The sequence below is a fragment of the Adelges cooleyi genome, unplaced genomic scaffold, assembly GCF_023614345.1.
Source record: "Adelges cooleyi isolate 19-005CV unplaced genomic scaffold, UGA_ACOO_1.1 ACOO_flye_CR_arks_rails_tigmint_CR_PRNA_108, whole genome shotgun sequence".
Taxonomy (NCBI): Eukaryota; Metazoa; Arthropoda; class Insecta; order Hemiptera; family Adelgidae; genus Adelges; species Adelges cooleyi.
In genome coordinates, this window is record NW_026095761.1 from 2,174,690 (window position 1) to 2,194,146 (window position 19,457).

General features: G+C 29.0%; 4 protein-coding genes across 4 annotated transcripts in view; all 4 read left to right on the plus strand.

Annotated features, from left to right (window-relative positions):
* The window catches only part of LOC126840377 (uncharacterized), an 86,094-nt gene extending 77,949 nt beyond the window's left edge, over positions 1-8,145 (plus strand). Inside the window, exon 2 of the mRNA XM_050576064.1 lies at positions 6,904-8,145. Within this exon, the coding sequence (XP_050432021.1) occupies positions 7,189-8,145 (957 nt within the window). The 5' untranslated portion in view covers positions 6,904-7,188. The remainder of the gene's footprint in view (positions 1-6,903) is intronic.
* On the plus strand, positions 4,117-6,205 carry LOC126847420 (uncharacterized). The gene is made up of 2 exons (XM_050587633.1): positions 4,117-4,527; positions 4,823-6,205. The coding sequence occupies exons 1-2, from the start codon at positions 4,369-4,371 to the stop codon at positions 6,176-6,178; spliced, it is 1,515 nt and encodes a 504-aa protein (XP_050443590.1). The 5' UTR covers positions 4,117-4,368; the 3' UTR covers positions 6,179-6,205.
* Positions 8,146-10,470: 2,325 nt separating the features above from the next.
* On the plus strand, positions 10,471-12,442 carry LOC126847421 (uncharacterized). The gene is made up of 2 exons (XM_050587634.1): positions 10,471-10,764; positions 11,060-12,442. The coding sequence occupies exons 1-2, from the start codon at positions 10,606-10,608 to the stop codon at positions 12,413-12,415; spliced, it is 1,515 nt and encodes a 504-aa protein (XP_050443591.1). The 5' UTR covers positions 10,471-10,605; the 3' UTR covers positions 12,416-12,442.
* Positions 12,443-14,338: 1,896 nt separating this feature from the next.
* Positions 14,339-19,400, plus strand: LOC126840386 (uncharacterized). The gene is made up of 3 exons (XM_050576076.1): positions 14,339-14,632; positions 18,223-19,070; positions 19,391-19,400. The coding sequence occupies exons 1-3, from the start codon at positions 14,474-14,476 to the stop codon at positions 19,398-19,400; spliced, it is 1,017 nt and encodes a 338-aa protein (XP_050432033.1). The 5' UTR covers positions 14,339-14,473.
* Positions 19,401-19,457: the final 57 nt, after the last annotated feature.

Below are 19,457 nucleotides of genomic sequence, written 5' to 3' on the forward strand. Positions count from 1 at the left end.
GTTTGGAATTTATATTATAAAAATAAATAAACACATATTCCTTTTCACCGTGTCCGAGAACGTGTTTTTTTTTATTCAAGTATTTAAATTTATTGTTTATCAAAAGAAACAAAGGTAAAACAAAATATAAAACATGTCATCATATTTATTACGTAATAACTATAAATATTTAAGACTTGTCTACTGTCTGTTCTAATAAAAATACCCTAAAACATACCGGCAGTGTTAAATACTGATGATACTAAATGTTAAATGGCATGCTTTATTGATTGTTAAAAATCGATTTCCCTGTAACCCGAATATACTCAATCAATATCCACGTTAAATAACATAAAATAGGAAATCCAAAAGATAACTTATTTAATACTAAAATCAAATGTAAAAATCTCTTTTAGGTCATTAGATAAAGCACTAGTTGAAAAATGCAATGAATTTGGTATTTAACTGTCTTTATACTAGAAATTGAACAACAGCATGATAATCACCATTTGGTATACGAACAGGAACCATGTCAATGTCTCCTTTTCTATATAAATTAACTGTTCCAACTTCCAACGATTTTAGTGATATAGCTTAAGTTGCATACAATCACTTATTATACATTATACATTTAACTTAATTTGTAATATTACAAATGTCTATGTTGTCAGGTTGCGTTTTTGAAGCAATACATCAATGTTGGAAACTACACAAAGGATTTCATTGAACTACTGAACACTTACAAGACATTTAAGGACCTTCCCATCAGTTTTAATGCAGCCGAAATAAGAATATTGACCAGCAACACAGAAGATTCATTAAATGTTAAAACACTTGCTCAACTGAAATACTACCGCAAAGGTCAAGAAATTCAATGCGCACAATATGTGATATTGCAGTACATTTTATATGGGACAACTCGGGATAATATAGGCATTTTTAACCATGTAGATAATATGATAGTGATGGCATACAAAGGGAAATTTATAGTGTTCGACTGGCTTTGGAAATTACATATCAACCTATGGACACCTTCATTATACCTTGTGGCACAATCATTAAATATGGATAGAGTCGAGTGTGATCTAGAACAGTTTCGAAAACCTTTAGCTGATTTGGTGGGTATGTGCGCAGAACATAAATACACAACGGACATGTTTAAACTTCTACAAGACCCTAATCATACAACAAGTAGGAAAATTGAGGAATGTCATACTTTAAACGTTGATAAACATATACATTATAATTACAAGAAACCTTTGCTCCCTATCACCTCACATTTATTCTTTATGAACTTTTGGAGTCAAGAATCGGTTTTGATTAGACCAATGCCTTATGTTGATATTGACTGGGATGTGATTAAGGAAAGGCACAATTGTGAGCTTAGAAAGGTCTATGATCAGTTTAATGTTAAGCAAGATTGGACGAACGATCCGTTTAGACATATTAAATTTCAGCAAATGTTTATAGATATTTTCAGGGTAAAACTATATTGTTTCATTTGGGTGACACTGTATACCAATCCTAGCGTCCATATAATTAGTAATACTGTCAAGAAACTGATTGCAAACTTGCTTGAGATCAGCTACATTGAAGACAAAACGTTAAACCAAGTATTAACGTTCTGTGATGAACCAAATCAAGGGCAGATTAAAGAAGTTTTGAAAATAATTGTTGATGAAGTAAATAGGATTTTGACATATTTAATTGGGCATACTAATAAAACTGAATTGGTCGACATTTCAAAGATTAATAAAGTCGCACCATCTGTTATTAGAAACGCAATTGAAACACATTTACAAGAATTAGAAGGATGGTATAAACCAAAATTAAAAGGACTAACACTTGATGTTTTATCGTTCTTTGTTGATGGAAGTAAAAATACTCATCTTTCGGTTTTCCCTGGAAATTGATTTGAATACATCGAATACGAATATCATAATACTACAAACAATAGTTACTAAAGTTATAATAACTAATACAAAAAAATCTGTTTGACGTATACATTATAATAATTAAATAAACACACATTCCTTTTAACTGTGTCCTTTGCTTCGTTATCATCCACCATCTCTTTAGGGCGTTCCTCGTAGTGCAATTGTGACCATATGTTTCATAAACACATAATATATTTGATATGAATTTAGTTTAATTGAGCTCTAATAAATAGATCCCATTAAACTGTGCTGATGGTTATAATTTAAAGTAAACTTCAAAAAATGTTCTATGAAATAAATAGAACAGGTGATTTGCACCAAAATTGTTATCAGTTTATTTAGACAACTCAACAGTCATACTAGTAAAATGTTAGGGGAAAAGTCGGATAAAAAATATATTGTCACATTTTAAGCAGAACATATTATAAACGTTTTTAAGTGATAGACCTATATCTAAAGAAATGGACTGATATTAGAGGGAGAGGTCCGAGTGTCGAGGGTAGGTAATATTTCAATAATTTGTTTATAATAGCATTTTTTTTTTATAAATTATGATTATGGCAACACGAGTGTTTTATTATCATATAGATACATATTGGTAGCGTTTTGTTGTTTTACAAATAACACTGTTTTTTTGAGTCATACTTTAATAAAACTATATGTACATAGTCTGAATAACACTTGCTAAATAATGTGTATTGTACGTGATAGGTATTATTGTTGCTTTAGTCATAAGTTTTAGTATAAGATAAAAAATAAATTTGATCGGTAAACTCTATGTATAGTTTTATACAATTTTATTGAAATTTGATAGAGTAACTAATTAAGTATGTACAAATAACAATGTACACAACTTTATGCCGGAAAATAGTTAAAACATTTAAAATGCTACACACTGAAAATGAGAAGATAGATATATTTTGTCTTAGCTTTATATAAGATAAAATCGACAACCCGAATTTTCGAAAGCTATACAATTTTCAATAAATATACTATTACATATATGATAAACTAACTCGACCCTTTCAAACGCTCTTATAATTGTTATAATAACTGTGGCGAGTACCTATTTTTTTTTTAAATTTACATACAGTTAATGTATTGAAATCCAATATGGTATTATTATGTTTTATCAAAACCAAGCGTTTTTTAACAGCGACTGTTGTAATGTAAACAAATGGTAAGTTCCTAAAGGTAAAAACTAAATTATAATTATTTTTCTAATATAATTGGGCGCTGTGATATTTTAGCTTTGTATTTTTTCGGTTTGTTTTTGGTATTTTGAGTATTTTACTATGATACATGGTTTTACAATGCAAGAAAATATATAGTTCAAACATTTGAGTACACATATAACATAACAAATGTTTGCATTATACCTAGAGCTGTTAATTTATATTACAATAGTTTTTGTGAAAAATATCTTGTTTTCGATAAGGTAGAAAATAAAATTATAAAAATAGTTGAAAAAATATTGTATATTACAATGTATGAAAACAAATCGTTAACAATTTGTGTGAACATAAGATTGAAATAAACCTTATAACGCAAGTTGAGTGCATATTATATTTATGATTAAGCTTATAAGAGATCTGCATGTATTTTTAAGACTAAAAGGGTGAAATATTATGTTATGTGATAGAACAAAACTTATCGTTGATCACTCAATATTTTACTGGGTTTAACAAGAAATTTTATTTTTTCTTTACATAGTATTTTTATGCAATGGATCTCAATTTACCACAATTGTTTTTTTTAACCTCCCTTCCAACTTAATTTTTTTTATGGCAACTTTTGAAATTTAAATTGTAACGCATATATTTATAATGTTTTTTATCGTATTCCTTATTTTTATAAAATATCTACAACTATTATTCAATTATAATATGAAATTTTACGCGTCCAATATTTGGTTGCACACAAATATTAATAGAATAAGATTTAAGTCCAATAATGTACTAAGATTTCAGTAATTTAAACAAGTTTTTTTTTGCAAAAGAAAAACATATATATTCTTCTCCTTAATTTTTTTTTTTAAAGAGTAACAGGGCTAGTTCATTAGTGTGTGTGGCGGATGCAAATAAAAAAAAATCTGGCTATATTATTATTATTATTATTACCCTGTATTAAATGTTATAAAACACCTAATAATATACTACTCGTGTGCAAGTGTTGGATTCAATACCGTTATTTTGTTGTTGTGTACACATTACACAGGTTTTAAAAAACATTTATATTAAACTTCGGAAAAACACAAACTAATCAACAAGCAAATTCAGTCCAACGCATTTAAACGTATCCTCTAGCCGATAGCTGATGTCGAATATTTTTTTAAATTGTATAATTTTCCAAGTTGTTGAGTCAATAAATTATTATTGTCCCATCATTTTCACATACATTAAAATATAAGCGCATTACAAAAATAATAAAGTACTAAACGAAATTGTTCATAATGGCAGCAAACTCATGTCTTTTAATTTTAATACTAGAGTTGGTTTTTTCTTTAACGATTGTGACATCATCTACATTAATTGATACACTTGTAAATAGACCTATTGCCGACGAGGTAAGAAATGAAGTCGGGAAGTTGGATTTTCCAGATGATACAAAGGTAAACAAAACAATATTCTACATGGAATCATATTTATTAAGTATTAAATTAAACTTTTTAAGACTTGTCTTCTTTGCTTATATTATTTAACTATCTTTACATTTGAAATTGAACAACAGCTTGATAATTACAACTTGGATCGTTAACAAGGACCATGACAATGTTTCCATTTCTTTATAAATTAACTGTTCCAAATTCCAACGATTCTAATGATTTAGTTTAAGCTGCATACAATAATATATTATACATTACACATTTAGCTTAATTTTAATGTTACATATGGTCATGTTATTAGGTTGCGTTATTGAATCAATACATCAATGTTGGGAACTATTCAAAGGATTTCATTAAACTGCTGAACACTTACAAGACGTTTAAGAACCCTCCCATCAATTTTAATGATGACGAAATAAGATTATTGACTACCAGCAACACACAAGATTCACTATATGATAAAATACTCGCCCAATTGAAATACTACCGCAAGGGTCAAGAAATTCAGTGCGCACAATATGTGACGTTGCATTACAAGTTATATTTTGACACCAAACGCAATACTAAAGATATTTCTGAGCATGTATACAATATGATAGCGATGGCATACAAAGGGAAATTCATAGTATTTAAATGGCTTTGGGAGTTATATATCAGCCTTTGGTCACCGACTACGGATAATGCGGTACAACCATTGAATATGATCGCGGATGATCTAGAAAAGTTTCGAAGACCTTTAAGCCATTTGGAAGGATTGTGCGTGCAACATAAATATATTCCAGTCATAGATAGTTCAGCAAGTAGGCCAAGTTTGTTAGATACATTTTTGGGACGTGTTATTTTCAAAGGTAAGAAACACAGAAATATTAAAAACAATAAACCTGGTTTAATGGAATTAAGTAGGCCATATTTCTACAATACAATTGAAGAATTTTATCAATTTAACCACAAGAAACATAAACTATATAAAAAAAATACACCTGCATTGCCTATCAGTGTCAATCATTTATGCTTAAGATGTGTATGGCATGAAACATCTCTTTTGATTGAACCAATATCGAAAGTTACTATTGACTGGCCTGGGATAGAGCATGTGTACGAAATTGATCGTCAAAAGGTCTATGATCAGTTTGAAATTACACATGACTGGACGAAGGACCCGTTTAAACATGGTATTCGATTTCAGCAAACGTTTATTGATATCATCAGGATAAAACTATATTGTTATATTTGGGTGGAACTATCTGTATATAAACCGACTGATCATATATTTCATGTTTATTTTAAGTCCCTGATTGCGGATATGCTTAAGTTCAGTTACATCGAAGACAAAACATTAAACAAAGTAATAACTTTGTATGATAAACTATTTTGTCCTAAAAAAGATCAGATTGAAGAAGTTTTAAAAATTCTAACAGAAGAAGTAAACACTACTTTGGCAAGTTTACTTGAAAGTACTAATAAAATTGAATTGGCCGACCTTTCAGACATTAACACGCCATCATCACGTTCTGATTTTTTAGACGAAATTGAAAAGCAATTAACTGAAATCGGACGACAGTTTAATGGAATGTTAGACGGATTAACATTTGATGTTCTATTGTTCTTTATAAACGGAAGTAAAAATACACAGCTTGCTGTGTTTCCTGAAAATTGATTTTAATACATCTAAACCCCTATACAAATGCTGAATACAATTGTTACTAAAGTTATAATAGTTAATATAAAAAAAGTCGTTTGGAATTTATATTATAAAAATAAATAAACACATATTCCTTTTCACCGTGTCCGAGAACGTGTTTTTTTTTATTCAAGTATTTAAATTTATTGTTTATCAAAAGAAACAAAGGTAAAACAAAATATAAAACATGTCATCATATTTATTACGTAATAACTATAAATATTTAAGACTTGTCTACTGTCTGTTCCAATAAAAATACCCTAAAACATACCGGCAGTGTTAAATACTGATACTAAATGTTAAAAGGCATGCTTTATTGATTGTTAAAAATCGATTTCCCTGTAACCCGAATATACTCAATCAATATCCACGTTAAATAACATAAAATAGGAAATCCAAAAGATAACTTATTTAATACTAAAATCAAATGTAAAAATCCCTTTTAGGTCATTAGATAAAGCACTAGTTGAAAAATGCAATGAATTTGGTATTTAACTGTCTTTATACTAGAAATTGAACAACAGCATGATAATTACCATTTGGTATACGAACAGGAACCATGTCAATGTCTCCTTTTCTATATAAATTAACTGTTCCAACTTCCAACGATTTTAGTGATATAGCTTAAGTTGCATACAATCACTTATTATACATTATACATTTAACTTTATTTGTAATATTACAAATGTCTATGTTGTCAGGTTGCGTTTTTGAAGCAATACATCAATGTTGGAAACTACTCAAAGGATTTCATTGAACTGCTGAACACTTACAAGACATTTAAGGACCTTCCCATCAGTTTTCATGCAGCCGAAATAAGAATATTGACCAGCAACACAGAAGATTCATTAAATGTTAAAACACTTGCTCAACTGAAATACTACCGCAAAGGTCAAGAAATTCAATGCGCACAATATGTGATATTGCAGTACATTTTATATGGGACAACTCGGGATAATATAGGCATTTTTAACCATGTAGATAATATGATAGTGATGGCATACAAAGGGAAATTTATAGTGTTCGACTGGCTTTGGAAATTACATATCAACCTATGGACACCTTCATTATACCTTGTGGCACAATCATTAAATATGGATAGAGTCGAGTGTGATCTAGAACAGTTTCGAAAACCTTTAGCTGATTTGGTGGGTATGTGCGCAGAACATAAATACACAACGGACATGTTTAAACTTCTACAAGACCCTAATCATACAACAAGTAGGAAAATTGAGGAATGTCATACTTTAAACGTTGATAAACATATACATTATAATTACAAGAAACCTTTGCTCCCTATCACCTCACATTTATTCTTTATGAACTTTTGGAGTCAAGAATCGGTTTTGATTAGACCAATGCCTTATGTTGATATTGACTGGGATGTGATTAAGGAAAGGCACAATTGTGAGCTTAGAAAGGTCTATGATCAGTTTAATGTTAAGCAAGATTGGACGAACGATCCGTTTAGACATATTAAATTTCAGCAAATGTTTATAGATATTTTCAGGGTAAAACTATATTGTTTCATTTGGGTGACACTGTATACCAATCCTAGCGTCCATATAATTAGTAATACTGTCAAGAAACTGATTGCAAACTTGCTTGAGATCAGCTACATTGAAGACAAAACGTTAAACCAAGTATTAACGTTCTGTGATGAACCAAATCAAGGGCAGATTAAAGAAGTTTTGAAAATAATTGTTGATGAAGTAAATAGGATTTTGACATATTTAATTGGGCATACTAATAAAACTGAATTGGTCGACATTTCAAAGATTAATAAAGTCGCACCATCTGTTATTAGAAACGCAATTGAAACACATTTACAAGAATTAGAAGGATGGTATAAACCAAAATTAAAAGGACTAACACTTGATGTTTTATCGTTCTTTATTGATGGAAGTAAAAATACTCATCTTTCGGTTTTCCCTGGAAATTGATTTGAATGCATCGAATACAAATATCATAATACTACAAACAATAGTTACTAAAGTTATAATAACTAATACAAAAAAATCTGTTTGACGTATATATTATAATAATTAAATAAACACACATTCCTTTTAACTGTGTCCTTTGCTTCGTTATCATCCACCCTCTCTTTAGGGCGTTCCTCGTAGTGCAATTCTGACCATATGTTTCATAAACACATAATATATTTGATATGAATTTAGTTTAATTGAGCTCTAATAAATTGATCCCATTAAACTGTGCTGATGGTTATAATTTAAAGTAACCTTCAAAAAATGTTCTATGAAATAAATAGAACACGTGATTTGCACCAAAATTGTTATCAGTTTATTTAGACAACTCAACAGTCATACTAGTAAAATGTTAGGGGAAAAGTCGGATAAAAAATATATTGTCACATTTTAAGCAGAACATATTATAAACGTTTTTAAGTGATAGACCTATATCTAAAGAAATGGACTGATATTAGAGGGAGAGGTCCGAGTGTCGAGGGTAGGTAATATTTCAATAATTTGTTTATAATAGCATTTTTTTTTTTATAAATTATGATTATGGCAACACGAGTGTTTTATTATCATATAGATACATATTGGTAGCGTTTTGTTGTTTTACAAATAACACTGTTTTTTTGAGTCATACTTTAATAAAACTATATGTACATAGTCTGAATAACACTTGCTAAATAATGTGTATTGTACGTGATAGGTATTATTGTTGCTTTAGTCATAAGATAAAAAATAAATTTGATCGGTAAACTCTATGTATAGTTTTATACAATTTTATTGAAATTTGATAGAGTAACTAATTAAGTATGTACAAATAACAATGTACACAACTTTATGCCGGAACAATAGTTAAAACATTGAAATGCTACACACTGAAAATGAGAAGATAGATATATTTTGTCTTAGCTTATATAAGATAAAATCGACAACCCGAATTTTCGAAAGCTATACAATTTTCAATAAATATACTATTACATATATGATAAACTACTCGACCCTTTCAAACGCTTTTATAATTGTTAAATACTGTGCGAGTACCTATTTTTTTTTTAAATTTACATACAGTTAATGTATTGTAATCCATATGGATTATTATGTTTATCAACCAAGCGTTTTTTAACAGCGACTGTTGTAATGTAAACAAATGGTAAGTTCCTAAAGGTAAAAACTAAATTATAATTATTTTTCTAATATAATTGGGCGCTGTGATATTTTAGCTTTGTATTTTTTCGGTTTTTTTTTTTGGTATTTTGAGTATTTTACTATGATACATGGTTTTACAATGCAAGAAAATATATAGTTCAAACATTTGATTACACATATAACATAACAAATGTTTGTATTATACCTAGAGCTGTTAATTTATATTACAATAGTTTTTGTGAAAAATATCTTGTTTTCGATAAGGTAGAAAATAAAATTATAAAAATAGTTGAAAAAATATTGTATATTACAATGTATGAAAACAAATCGTTAACAATTTGTGTGAACATAAGATTGAAATAAACCTTATAACGCAAGTTGAGTGCATATTATATTTATGATTAAGCTTATAAGAGATCTGCATGTATTTTTAAGACTAAAAGGGTGAAATATTATGTTATGTGATAGAACAAAACTTATCGTTGATCACTCAATATTTTACTGGGTTTAACAAGAAATTTTATTTTTTCTTTACATAGTATTTTTATGCAATGGATCTCAATTTACCACAATTGTTTTTTTTAACCTCCCTTCCAACTTAATTTTTTTTATGGCAACTTTTGAAATTTAAATTGTAACGCATATATTTATAATGTCTTTTATCGTATTCCTTATTTTTATAAAATATCTACAACTATTATTCAATTATAATATGAAATTTTACGCGTCCAATATTTGGTTGCACACAAATATTAATAGAATAAGATTTAAGTCCAATAATGTACTAAGATTTCAGTAATTTAAACAAGTTTTTTTTTGCAAAAGAAAAACATATATATTCTTCCTTAATTTTTTTTTTTAAAGAGTAACAGGGCTAGTTCATTGGTGTGTGTGGCGGATGCAAATAAAAAAAAATCTGGCTATATTATTAGGTTATTATTATTATTACCCTGTATTAAATGTTATAAAACACCTAATAATATACTACTCGTGTGCAAGTGTTGGATTCAATACCGTTATTTTGTTGTTGTGTACACATTACACAGGTTTTAAAAAACATTTATATTAAACTTCGGAAAAACACAAACTAATCAACAAGCAAATTCAGTCCAACGCATTTAAACGTATCCTCTAGCCGATAGCTGATGTCGAATATTTTTTTAAATTGTATAATTTTCCAAGTTGTTGAGTCAATAAATTATTATTGTCCCATCATTTTCACATACATTAAAATATAAGCGCATTACAAAAATAATAAAGTACTAAACGAAATTGTTCATAATGGCAGCAAACTCATGTCTTTTAATTTTAATACTAGAGTTGGTTTTTTCTTTAACGATTGTGACATCATCTACATTAATTGATACACTTGTAAATAGACCTATTGCCGACGAGGTAAGAAATGAAGTCGGGAAGTTGGATTTTCCAGATGATACAAAGGTAAACAAAACAATATTCTACATGGAATCATATTTATTAAGTATTAAATTAAACTTTTTAAGACTTGTCTTCTTTGCTTATATTATTTAACTATCTTTACATTTGAAATTGAACAACAGCTTGATAATTACAACTTGGATCGTTAACAAGGACCATGACAATGTTTCCATTTCTTTATAAATTAACTGTTCCAAATTCCAACGATTCTAATGATTTAGTTTAAGCTGCATACAATAATATATTATACATTACACATTTAGCTTAATTTTAATGTTACATATGGTCATGTTATTAGGTTGCGTTATTGAATCAATACATCAATGTTGGGAACTATTCAAAGGATTTCATTAAACTGCTGAACACTTACAAGACGTTTAAGAACCCTCCCATCAATTTTAATGATGACGAAATAAGATTATTGACTACCAGCAACACACAAGATTCACTATATGATAAAATACTTGCCCAATTGAAATACTACCGCAAGGGTCAAGAAATTCAGTGCGCACAATATGTGACGTTGCATTACAAGTTATATTTTGACACCAAACGCAATACTAAAGATATTTCTGAGCATGTATACAATATGATAGCGATGGCATACAAAGGGAAATTCATAGTATTTAAATGGCTTTGGGAATTATATATCAGCCTTTGGTCACCGACTACGGATAATGCGGTACAACCATTGAATATGATCGCGGATGATCTAGAAAAGTTTCGAAGACCTTTAAGCCATTTGGAAGGATTGTGCGTGCAACATAAATATATTCCAGTCATAGATAGTACAGCAAGTAGGCCAAGTTTGTTAAATGCATTTTTGGGATGTGTTATTTTCAAAGGTAAGAAACACAGAAATATTAAAAACAATAAACCTGGTTTAATGGAATTAAGTAGGCCATATTTCTACAATACAATTGAAGAATTTTATCAATTGAACTACAAGAAACACGAATTATATAAAAAAAATACACCTGCATTGCCTATCAGTATCAATCATTTATCCTTAAGATGTGTATGGCATGAAACCTCGTTTTTGATTAAACCAATATCGAAAGTTACTATTGACTGGCCTGGGATAGAGCATGTGTACAAAATTGATCGTCAAAAGGTCTATGATCAGTTTGAAATTACACATGACTGGACGAAGGACCCGTTTAAACATGGTATTCGATTTCAGCAAACGTTTATTGATATCATCAGGATAAAACTATATTGTTATATTTGGGTGGAACTATCTGTATATAAACCGACTGTTCATATATTTCATGTTTATTTTAAGTCCCTGATTGCGGATATGCTTAAGTTCAGTTACACCGAAGACAAAACATTAAACAAAGTAATAACTTTGTATGATAAACTATATAGTCCTAAAAAAGAACAGATTGAAGAAGTTATAAAAATGATAACAGAAGAAGTAAATACGATTTTGGCAAGTTTACTTGAAAGTACTAATAAAATTGAATTGGCCGACCTTTCAGACATTAACACGCCATCATCACGTTCTGATTTTTTATACGAAATTGATAAGCAATTAACTGAAATCGGACGACAGTTTAATGGAATGTTAGACGGATTAACATTTGATGTTCTATTGTTCTTTATAAACGGAAGTAAAAATACACAGCTTGCTGTGTTTCCTGAAAATTGATTTTAATACATCTAAACCCCTATACAAATGCTGAATACAATTGTTACTAAAGTTATAATAGTTAATATAAAAAAAGTCGTTTGGAATTTATATTATAAAAATAAATAAACACATATTCCTTTTCACCGTGTCCGAGAACGTGTTTTTTTTTATTCAAGTATTTAAATTTATTGTTTATCTACGTTTGAACTTAACGAAACGGTTAAAGTAGAAATATATGTTATTTTACAAAAATGAATCCGATATGCGTTATAAAAGTTGAATAAAAAATTAATACTTAAAATAGATACTTCTTTCCTATGACAATACGTATGTTTAAAAATGTTATCTTAATGTTTTTGCTGTTGTTTTTGTATTTAAATGTTTGACCTATTTTATTTCTTGCACGTTAGCATCTTGATGTTTCACTAATTATATTTATATTATTTTAAACATTTGAATATTCGAATAGTTGTATAATAATATAAATTTCGAATTAGATTGTAATTCCTTCTCCTATCGATATCCAATAATGTACAAAGCCTAAATTATAATTATTTTTATATTATAATATCCCATTATATATATTAAAACAGTTTTTATGAAAAACAACTTGTTTTCGATAAGATAGAAAATATCACTATTGAAATAGTTGAAAAAATATCGTATATTACAATGAAAGAAAAAAAATCTTTAACAATTTGTGTGAACTTTGGTTGAAATAAACTTTATAACGCAAGTTGAATGCATATTATATTTATGATTTAACTTATAAGGGTTCTGTATGTATTTTTATGACTAAAAGGTTGAAATAACATTATTTAAATTATTGTATTATGTGATAATACATGGTGATCGACTTATCGTCAACCACTCGAAATCTCACTGGGTTTAATAAGAAATATTAATTTTTCTTTATATCGTATCACTTGTCTACCATAGGCTTCATAAACACATATATTTGATTTGACATTAGTTTAACTTGGCTCTAACTTCAGGATCTAACAAATCGTTTAAAATCATAGACCTATAATCCTATATTTATAAATTATAGCTCTATGATAAAGAGCTTTCCACCTAACTGGCGCGCCGTAATTATAAGGTAAAAAGAGTGTGAGTTTATAGGGTGTTCCTCTTAATTTTTAAAGGGAAACTTTAAATTTTTATGCCAAAAAGTATCTTAAAGTTACGATTTCTTATTCATATGAAGAAATTGCTTACATGGAGGAATCGCTTCGCGGTTAAGGGGGGAATATCGAGGGTCCAGACACAAAAAAAAACTGCTCTCAAATCATCGGCACATAATTTCCTAAATATCGAATCGACTCCATTTAACTATACTGATGGTTATACTTTAGAGTAACCTTGAAAAAATTATTGTTGACAAGAAAAAATCACGTGACTTGCACCAAAATTGTATCAGTTCATTTAGACACCTCAACCGTCTCACTAGTAAAATGTCACGGGAAAATTTAGATGAAAAATATATTTTCACTTTTTAGCAGGACGTTAATTTAAGAAAAATAAATGAAACTATGATTAGTTGGAACAGTTTTGCCGGTTTTTTCTTAAATCAACAAACATATAAATTTACAAAGTATTGGCGGTATAACATTTGTAATATGGTATAGCATATTATAAGCGTTTTGTTGTTTTAAAAATAACATGTTTTTTTATTTTTTTTTGGGGTCATGCTTTAATAAAACTGTATCTACATAGTCTGCATAACACTTATGTATAAAATCGTATACTGCGAAAACGCCTTATAATATATTACTCACGTTCAAGTTTTACATTCGATACCATTATTTTGTTATAGTGTACATAATATACGGGTATCATTAAACTACAAATATTTATTTTGAACTTCAGAAAATCGCATAAACTATTAAACAAGCAAATTTAGTCTGACGCTTTTAAACGTATCTAAAAGCCGATAGTTGATGTCGAGTTATTTTTCAAGTTGTAAAATTTTTCAAGTTCATGAGTTTATAAATTATTATTCCATAATTTTCACTTACATTACAGCATAAGCGCATTACAAGAATAATTAAACTACTAGACTTTAAAATATTCATAATGGCAACAAACTCGTGTCTTTTAATTTTAATACTAGAATTGGTTTTTTATTTAACGACTGTGGCATCATCTCCATTAATTGATATACTTGTATTTAGACCTATTGCCGACGAGGTTAGAAATGAAGTCGGTAAGTTGGATTTTCCAAATGATACAAAGGTAAATAAAACAATATTCTACATGGAATCATATTTATTACGTATTAAATTAAACTTTTTAAGACTTGTCTTCTTTGCTTATACTTAACTATCTTTACATTTGAAATTGAACAACAGCTTGATAATTACCATTTTTATCTCTATATCAATTAACTGTTTCCACTTCGATGATACGACTCTAATGATTTATTTTAAGTTGCATAAAACAACCTATCCTACATTAAATATTTAGCTTTAATTTTAAGATTACATATGGTCATGTTATTAGGTTGCGTTATTGAATCAATACATCAATGTTGGGAACTATTCAAAGGATTTCATTAAACTGCTGAACACTTACAAGACGTTTAAGAACCCTCCCATCAATTTTAATGATGACGAAATAAGATTATTGACTACCAGCAACACACAAGGTTCACTATATGATAAAATACTTGCCCAATTGAAATACTACCGCAAGGGTCAAGAAATTCAGTGCGCACAATATGTGACGTTGCATTACAAGTTATATTTTGACACCAAACGCAATACTAAAGATATTTCTGAGCATGTATACAATATGATAGCGATGGCATACAAAGGGAAATTCATAGTATTTAAATGGCTTTGGGAATTACATATCAGCCTTTGGTCACCGACTACGGATAATGCGGTACAACCATTGAATATGATCGCGGATGATCTAGAAAAGTTTCGAAGACCTTTAAGCCATTTGGAGGGATTGTGCGTGCATCATAAATATATTTCAGTCATAGATAGTACAGCAAGTAGGCCAAGTTTGTTAAATACAATTTTGGGATGTGTTATTTTCAAAGGTAAGAAACACAGAAATAATAAAAACAATAAACCTGGTTTAATGGAATTAAGTAGGCCATATTTCTACAATACAATTGAAGAATTTTATCAATTGAACCACAAGAAACAAGAACTATATAAAAAAAATACACCTGCATTGCCTATCAGTATCAATCATTTATCCTTAAGATGTGTATGGCATGAAACATCGTTTTTGATTAAACCAATATCGAAAGTTACTATTGACTGGCCTGGGATAGAGCATGTGTACAAAATTGATCGTCAAAAGGTCGATGATCAGTTTGAAATTACACATGACTGGACGAAGGACCCGTTTAAACATGGTATTCGATTTCAGCAAACGTTTATTGATATCATCAGGATAAAACTATATTGTTATATTTGGGTGGAACTATCTGTATATAAACCGACTGATCATATATTTCATGTTTATTTTAAGTCCCTGATTGCGGATATGCTTAAGTTCAGTTACATCGAAGACAAAACATTAAACAAAGTAATAACTTTGTATGATAAACTATATAGTCCTAAAAAAGAACAGATTGAAGAAGTTATAAAAATGATAACAGAAGAAGTAAATACGATTTTGGCAAGTTTACTTGAAAGTACTAATAAAATTGAATTGGCCGACATTTCAGCCATTAACACGCCATCGTCACGTTCTGATTTTCTAAGCAAAATTGATGAGCAAATAACTGAAATCGGACGACAGTTTAATGGAAGGTTAGACGGATTAACATTTGATGTTTTATTGTTCTTTATAAACGGAAGTAAAAATACACAGCTTGCTGTGTTTCCTGAAAATTGGTTTAAATACATCTAATACAACTATAAAAATGCTTAATACAATTATTACTTAAGTTTTAACAATTAACGTAAAAATAGCCGCTTGGCGTTTGTATTTTAGAAAATAAATAAACACATTATTCCTATTAACCGAGGAGAACATTTTCTTTTATATTGTAATATTTAAATTTACTGTTAAACTACGTTTGAAGTAGAAATATATGTTATTGTACAATAATAGATAGTATTAAGGTATAAAAGTAGGAGCAAGACAGATGTTTTCAAGTCAGTGGCCTAGTTGTCGTTGGCATAGCAGGCTAGCTGCTATACCAACTTTTTTAACTATAAGTCCATTCTTCTTGCATGGTCAATTATATGTTCCCGTCTCGAAAAACCATCAGCTCTATTTGTTTACTCGCCAACAAAACAAAAAAAAAGCCGTGTATCATAAAGCATAGCAATAAATGAAACGGTGATGTCACAGTACACGGTATGTATTTACACGGGCAGCAATTGTTTTTTAAAGATTATGATGCATAATTTGCAAGTACTTTGTTGCAATTGTGTACTCAAACGAAGCCGGATACACAGGCAGCTAGATTTATATGAATGCCAAACAAGTATAGTTGATTAATAGTTTTACAATAGATAATTCTTATTTACTCGTATAGTAAAATTTTGTAGTTTATACACAATATAGCGCGATCAAAATTGTCTACTACAGTATTTCTTTATAAGATTATTAAATCTTTGTTAAATTTTCAAAATAAATCGTTATTGTTCAGAAGTAACATAGCGTCTTACATAATATTTCATAATATTATATTTTTCTTATGCAAAATGCTTATTATTAAAAAAATAATTACTATTTGAGAAGCCGTTTTAAATAAATAATTGTTCAGTTAATATCAATGAAAGTTATTGGTAAGGAGTGACAGGATAGGTGTGTGTTGTATATTATAAGAATACAAATCACATTAAAGTCTTCTTTTACCCTTACCCTTTTACCCTAAAAAATATGTAGTTTGCAACGTTACTTTCAAACCTAGCCTATATAACTGATCTTCAATATTTCATATCCTCCAATATAAAAAACCATTTCTAATAGTTTAACATAATACAATTTGTTTTCAACAATTTTAGTTAAAAACATATAAATATTTTATATTGAAAAAAGCTGGCTATATTATTATTCTTACCCTGTATAAAATCGTATAATGCAAAAACGCCTTATAATATATAACTCACGTTTAAGTGTTGGATTCGATACCATTATTTTGATTTTGTATGCATACATAAATTAAAAAAAAACGAAAATATATTTATTTAACTGCGGGAAAACACATTAACTATTAAAACAGCAAGTTCATTTTAATGTCTTTAAACGTATACACTGTTAGCTGATGTTGAAAAAATAAACAAATTTTCAAATTATTCAAAGTTCTTCAGTTTATATATCATTATTCCATAATTTTCACATACATTTCAACATAAGCGTATTACAAAAATGATGAAAGTCTAAATTATTTATAATGGCAACAAACTCGTGTTCTATAATTTTAATACTAGAGTTAGTTTTTTATTTAACGACTGTGACATCATCTCCATTAACTGATATACTTGTATTTAGACCTATTGCCGACGAAGTAAGCTATGCAGTAATAAAGTTGGATATTCCAAAAGAAACAAAGGTAAATAAAAAATACAAAACAGAATTCTCTTTTAGTTATATTTATTACCTTTTAACTTTAACTATTCAAGACTTGTGTTCTTTGTTTATATTTAACTATCTTTATATTAGAAATTGAACAAGAGCTTGATAATTACCATTTAGTTCATTAACAGCGACCAAGTCAATGTTTTATATCTATATAAATTACTATTCCAACATACAACGGTTCTAATGATTTATTTTATGTTGCATACACTAATCTATTATACATTACACATTTAGCTTTAATTTAAATATTACAAATGGTCATGTTATAGGTTGCGTTTTGGAAACAATACATCAATGTCGGGAATTATTCAAACGATTTCATTGAACTTCTTAACACTTACAAAACGTTCAAGGACCTTCCTATCGGCTTTAATGATGACGAAATACGATTATTGACTACCAGCAACACAGAAGATTCACTAAATGATAAAGTACTCGCTCAACTGAAATACTATCGCAAGTCACAAGAAATTCAATGTGCACAATATATGATATTGCAGTACAAGTTGTATTATGACCGAAAACGGAACACTAAAGAAATTGCTGAGCATGTATACATTATGATAGCGATGGCATACAAAGGGAATTTCATAGTATTCAAATGGCTTTGGGAACTACATATCGCCCTGTGGTCACCGGCTAAGGGTGACCAAGTACAACAATTACATATGAGAGGGCAAAATCTAGAAAAATTTCGAAAACCTTTAGCCGATTTAATAGAAATGTGTATGGGACATAAATATTTAACAGTCATAGATAATGGACAACAAATCCCTGGTCGTACAGTAAGTAGGCCAAGTCTGTTAAATAAATTTGAGGGATGTTTTATTTTCAAAGTTAAGAAACATACAAATTTTAAACACAAAAAACCTGTGTCGAAGGAATTAATTAAACCACCATATTGGTTCAATAAAATTGAGGAATCTTATAAACTGAATCACGAAAAACATGAACTATATAAAAATATACCTGCATTGCCTCTTGACTTCAATTATTTAACCTTAAGATGTGTATGGCATGAAACATCGTTTGTGATTAAACCAATATGGAACGTTACTATTGACTGGAATGCAATAGAGCGTGTGTACACAGCTTGTCGTCAAAAGGTCTATGATCAGTTTGAAATTACACATAACTGGACGAAGGATCCGTTTAAACATATTGAATTTCAGAAAACGTTTATATATATAATTAGGGTTAAACTATACTGTTATATTTGGGTGCAATTAGCTGTATATGAACCGACCGATCATACATTTAATGTTAATTATAAGTCCCTGATTATGGAAATGCTCAATTTCAGTTACACCGAAGACAAAACGTTAAACAGAGTAATAACGTTGTATGATAGTCTAAATAATCCTAATAAAGATCAGATTGAAGAAGTTTTGAAAATAATAACAGATGAAGTAAATACGATTTTGTCAAATTTAATAGGGTGTCCTAATGAAACGGAACTGGCCGACATTTCAGACCTTAACACTACATCAGCACGTTCTGATTT

What these genes read in the sequence shown, in the direction of transcription:
- LOC126847420 (XM_050587633.1), top strand. Translation starts at nt 4,369, where the DNA reads ATGGCAGCAAACTCATGTCTTTTAATTTTAATACTAGAGTTGGTTTTT. An exon ending in ATTTTCCAGATGATACAAAG is followed by an intron (nt 4,528 to 4,822) that starts GTAAACAAAACA and finishes TCATGTTATTAG; the next exon opens with GTTGCGTTATTGAATCAATA.
- LOC126847421 (XM_050587634.1), top strand. Translation starts at nt 10,606, where the DNA reads ATGGCAGCAAACTCATGTCTTTTAATTTTAATACTAGAGTTGGTTTTT. An exon ending in ATTTTCCAGATGATACAAAG is followed by an intron (nt 10,765 to 11,059) that starts GTAAACAAAACA and finishes TCATGTTATTAG; the next exon opens with GTTGCGTTATTGAATCAATA.
- LOC126840386 (XM_050576076.1), top strand. Translation starts at nt 14,474, where the DNA reads ATGGCAACAAACTCGTGTCTTTTAATTTTAATACTAGAATTGGTTTTT. An exon ending in ATTTTCCAAATGATACAAAG is followed by an intron (nt 14,633 to 18,222) that starts GTAAATAAAACA and finishes GTCATGTTATAG; the next exon opens with GTTGCGTTTTGGAAACAATA.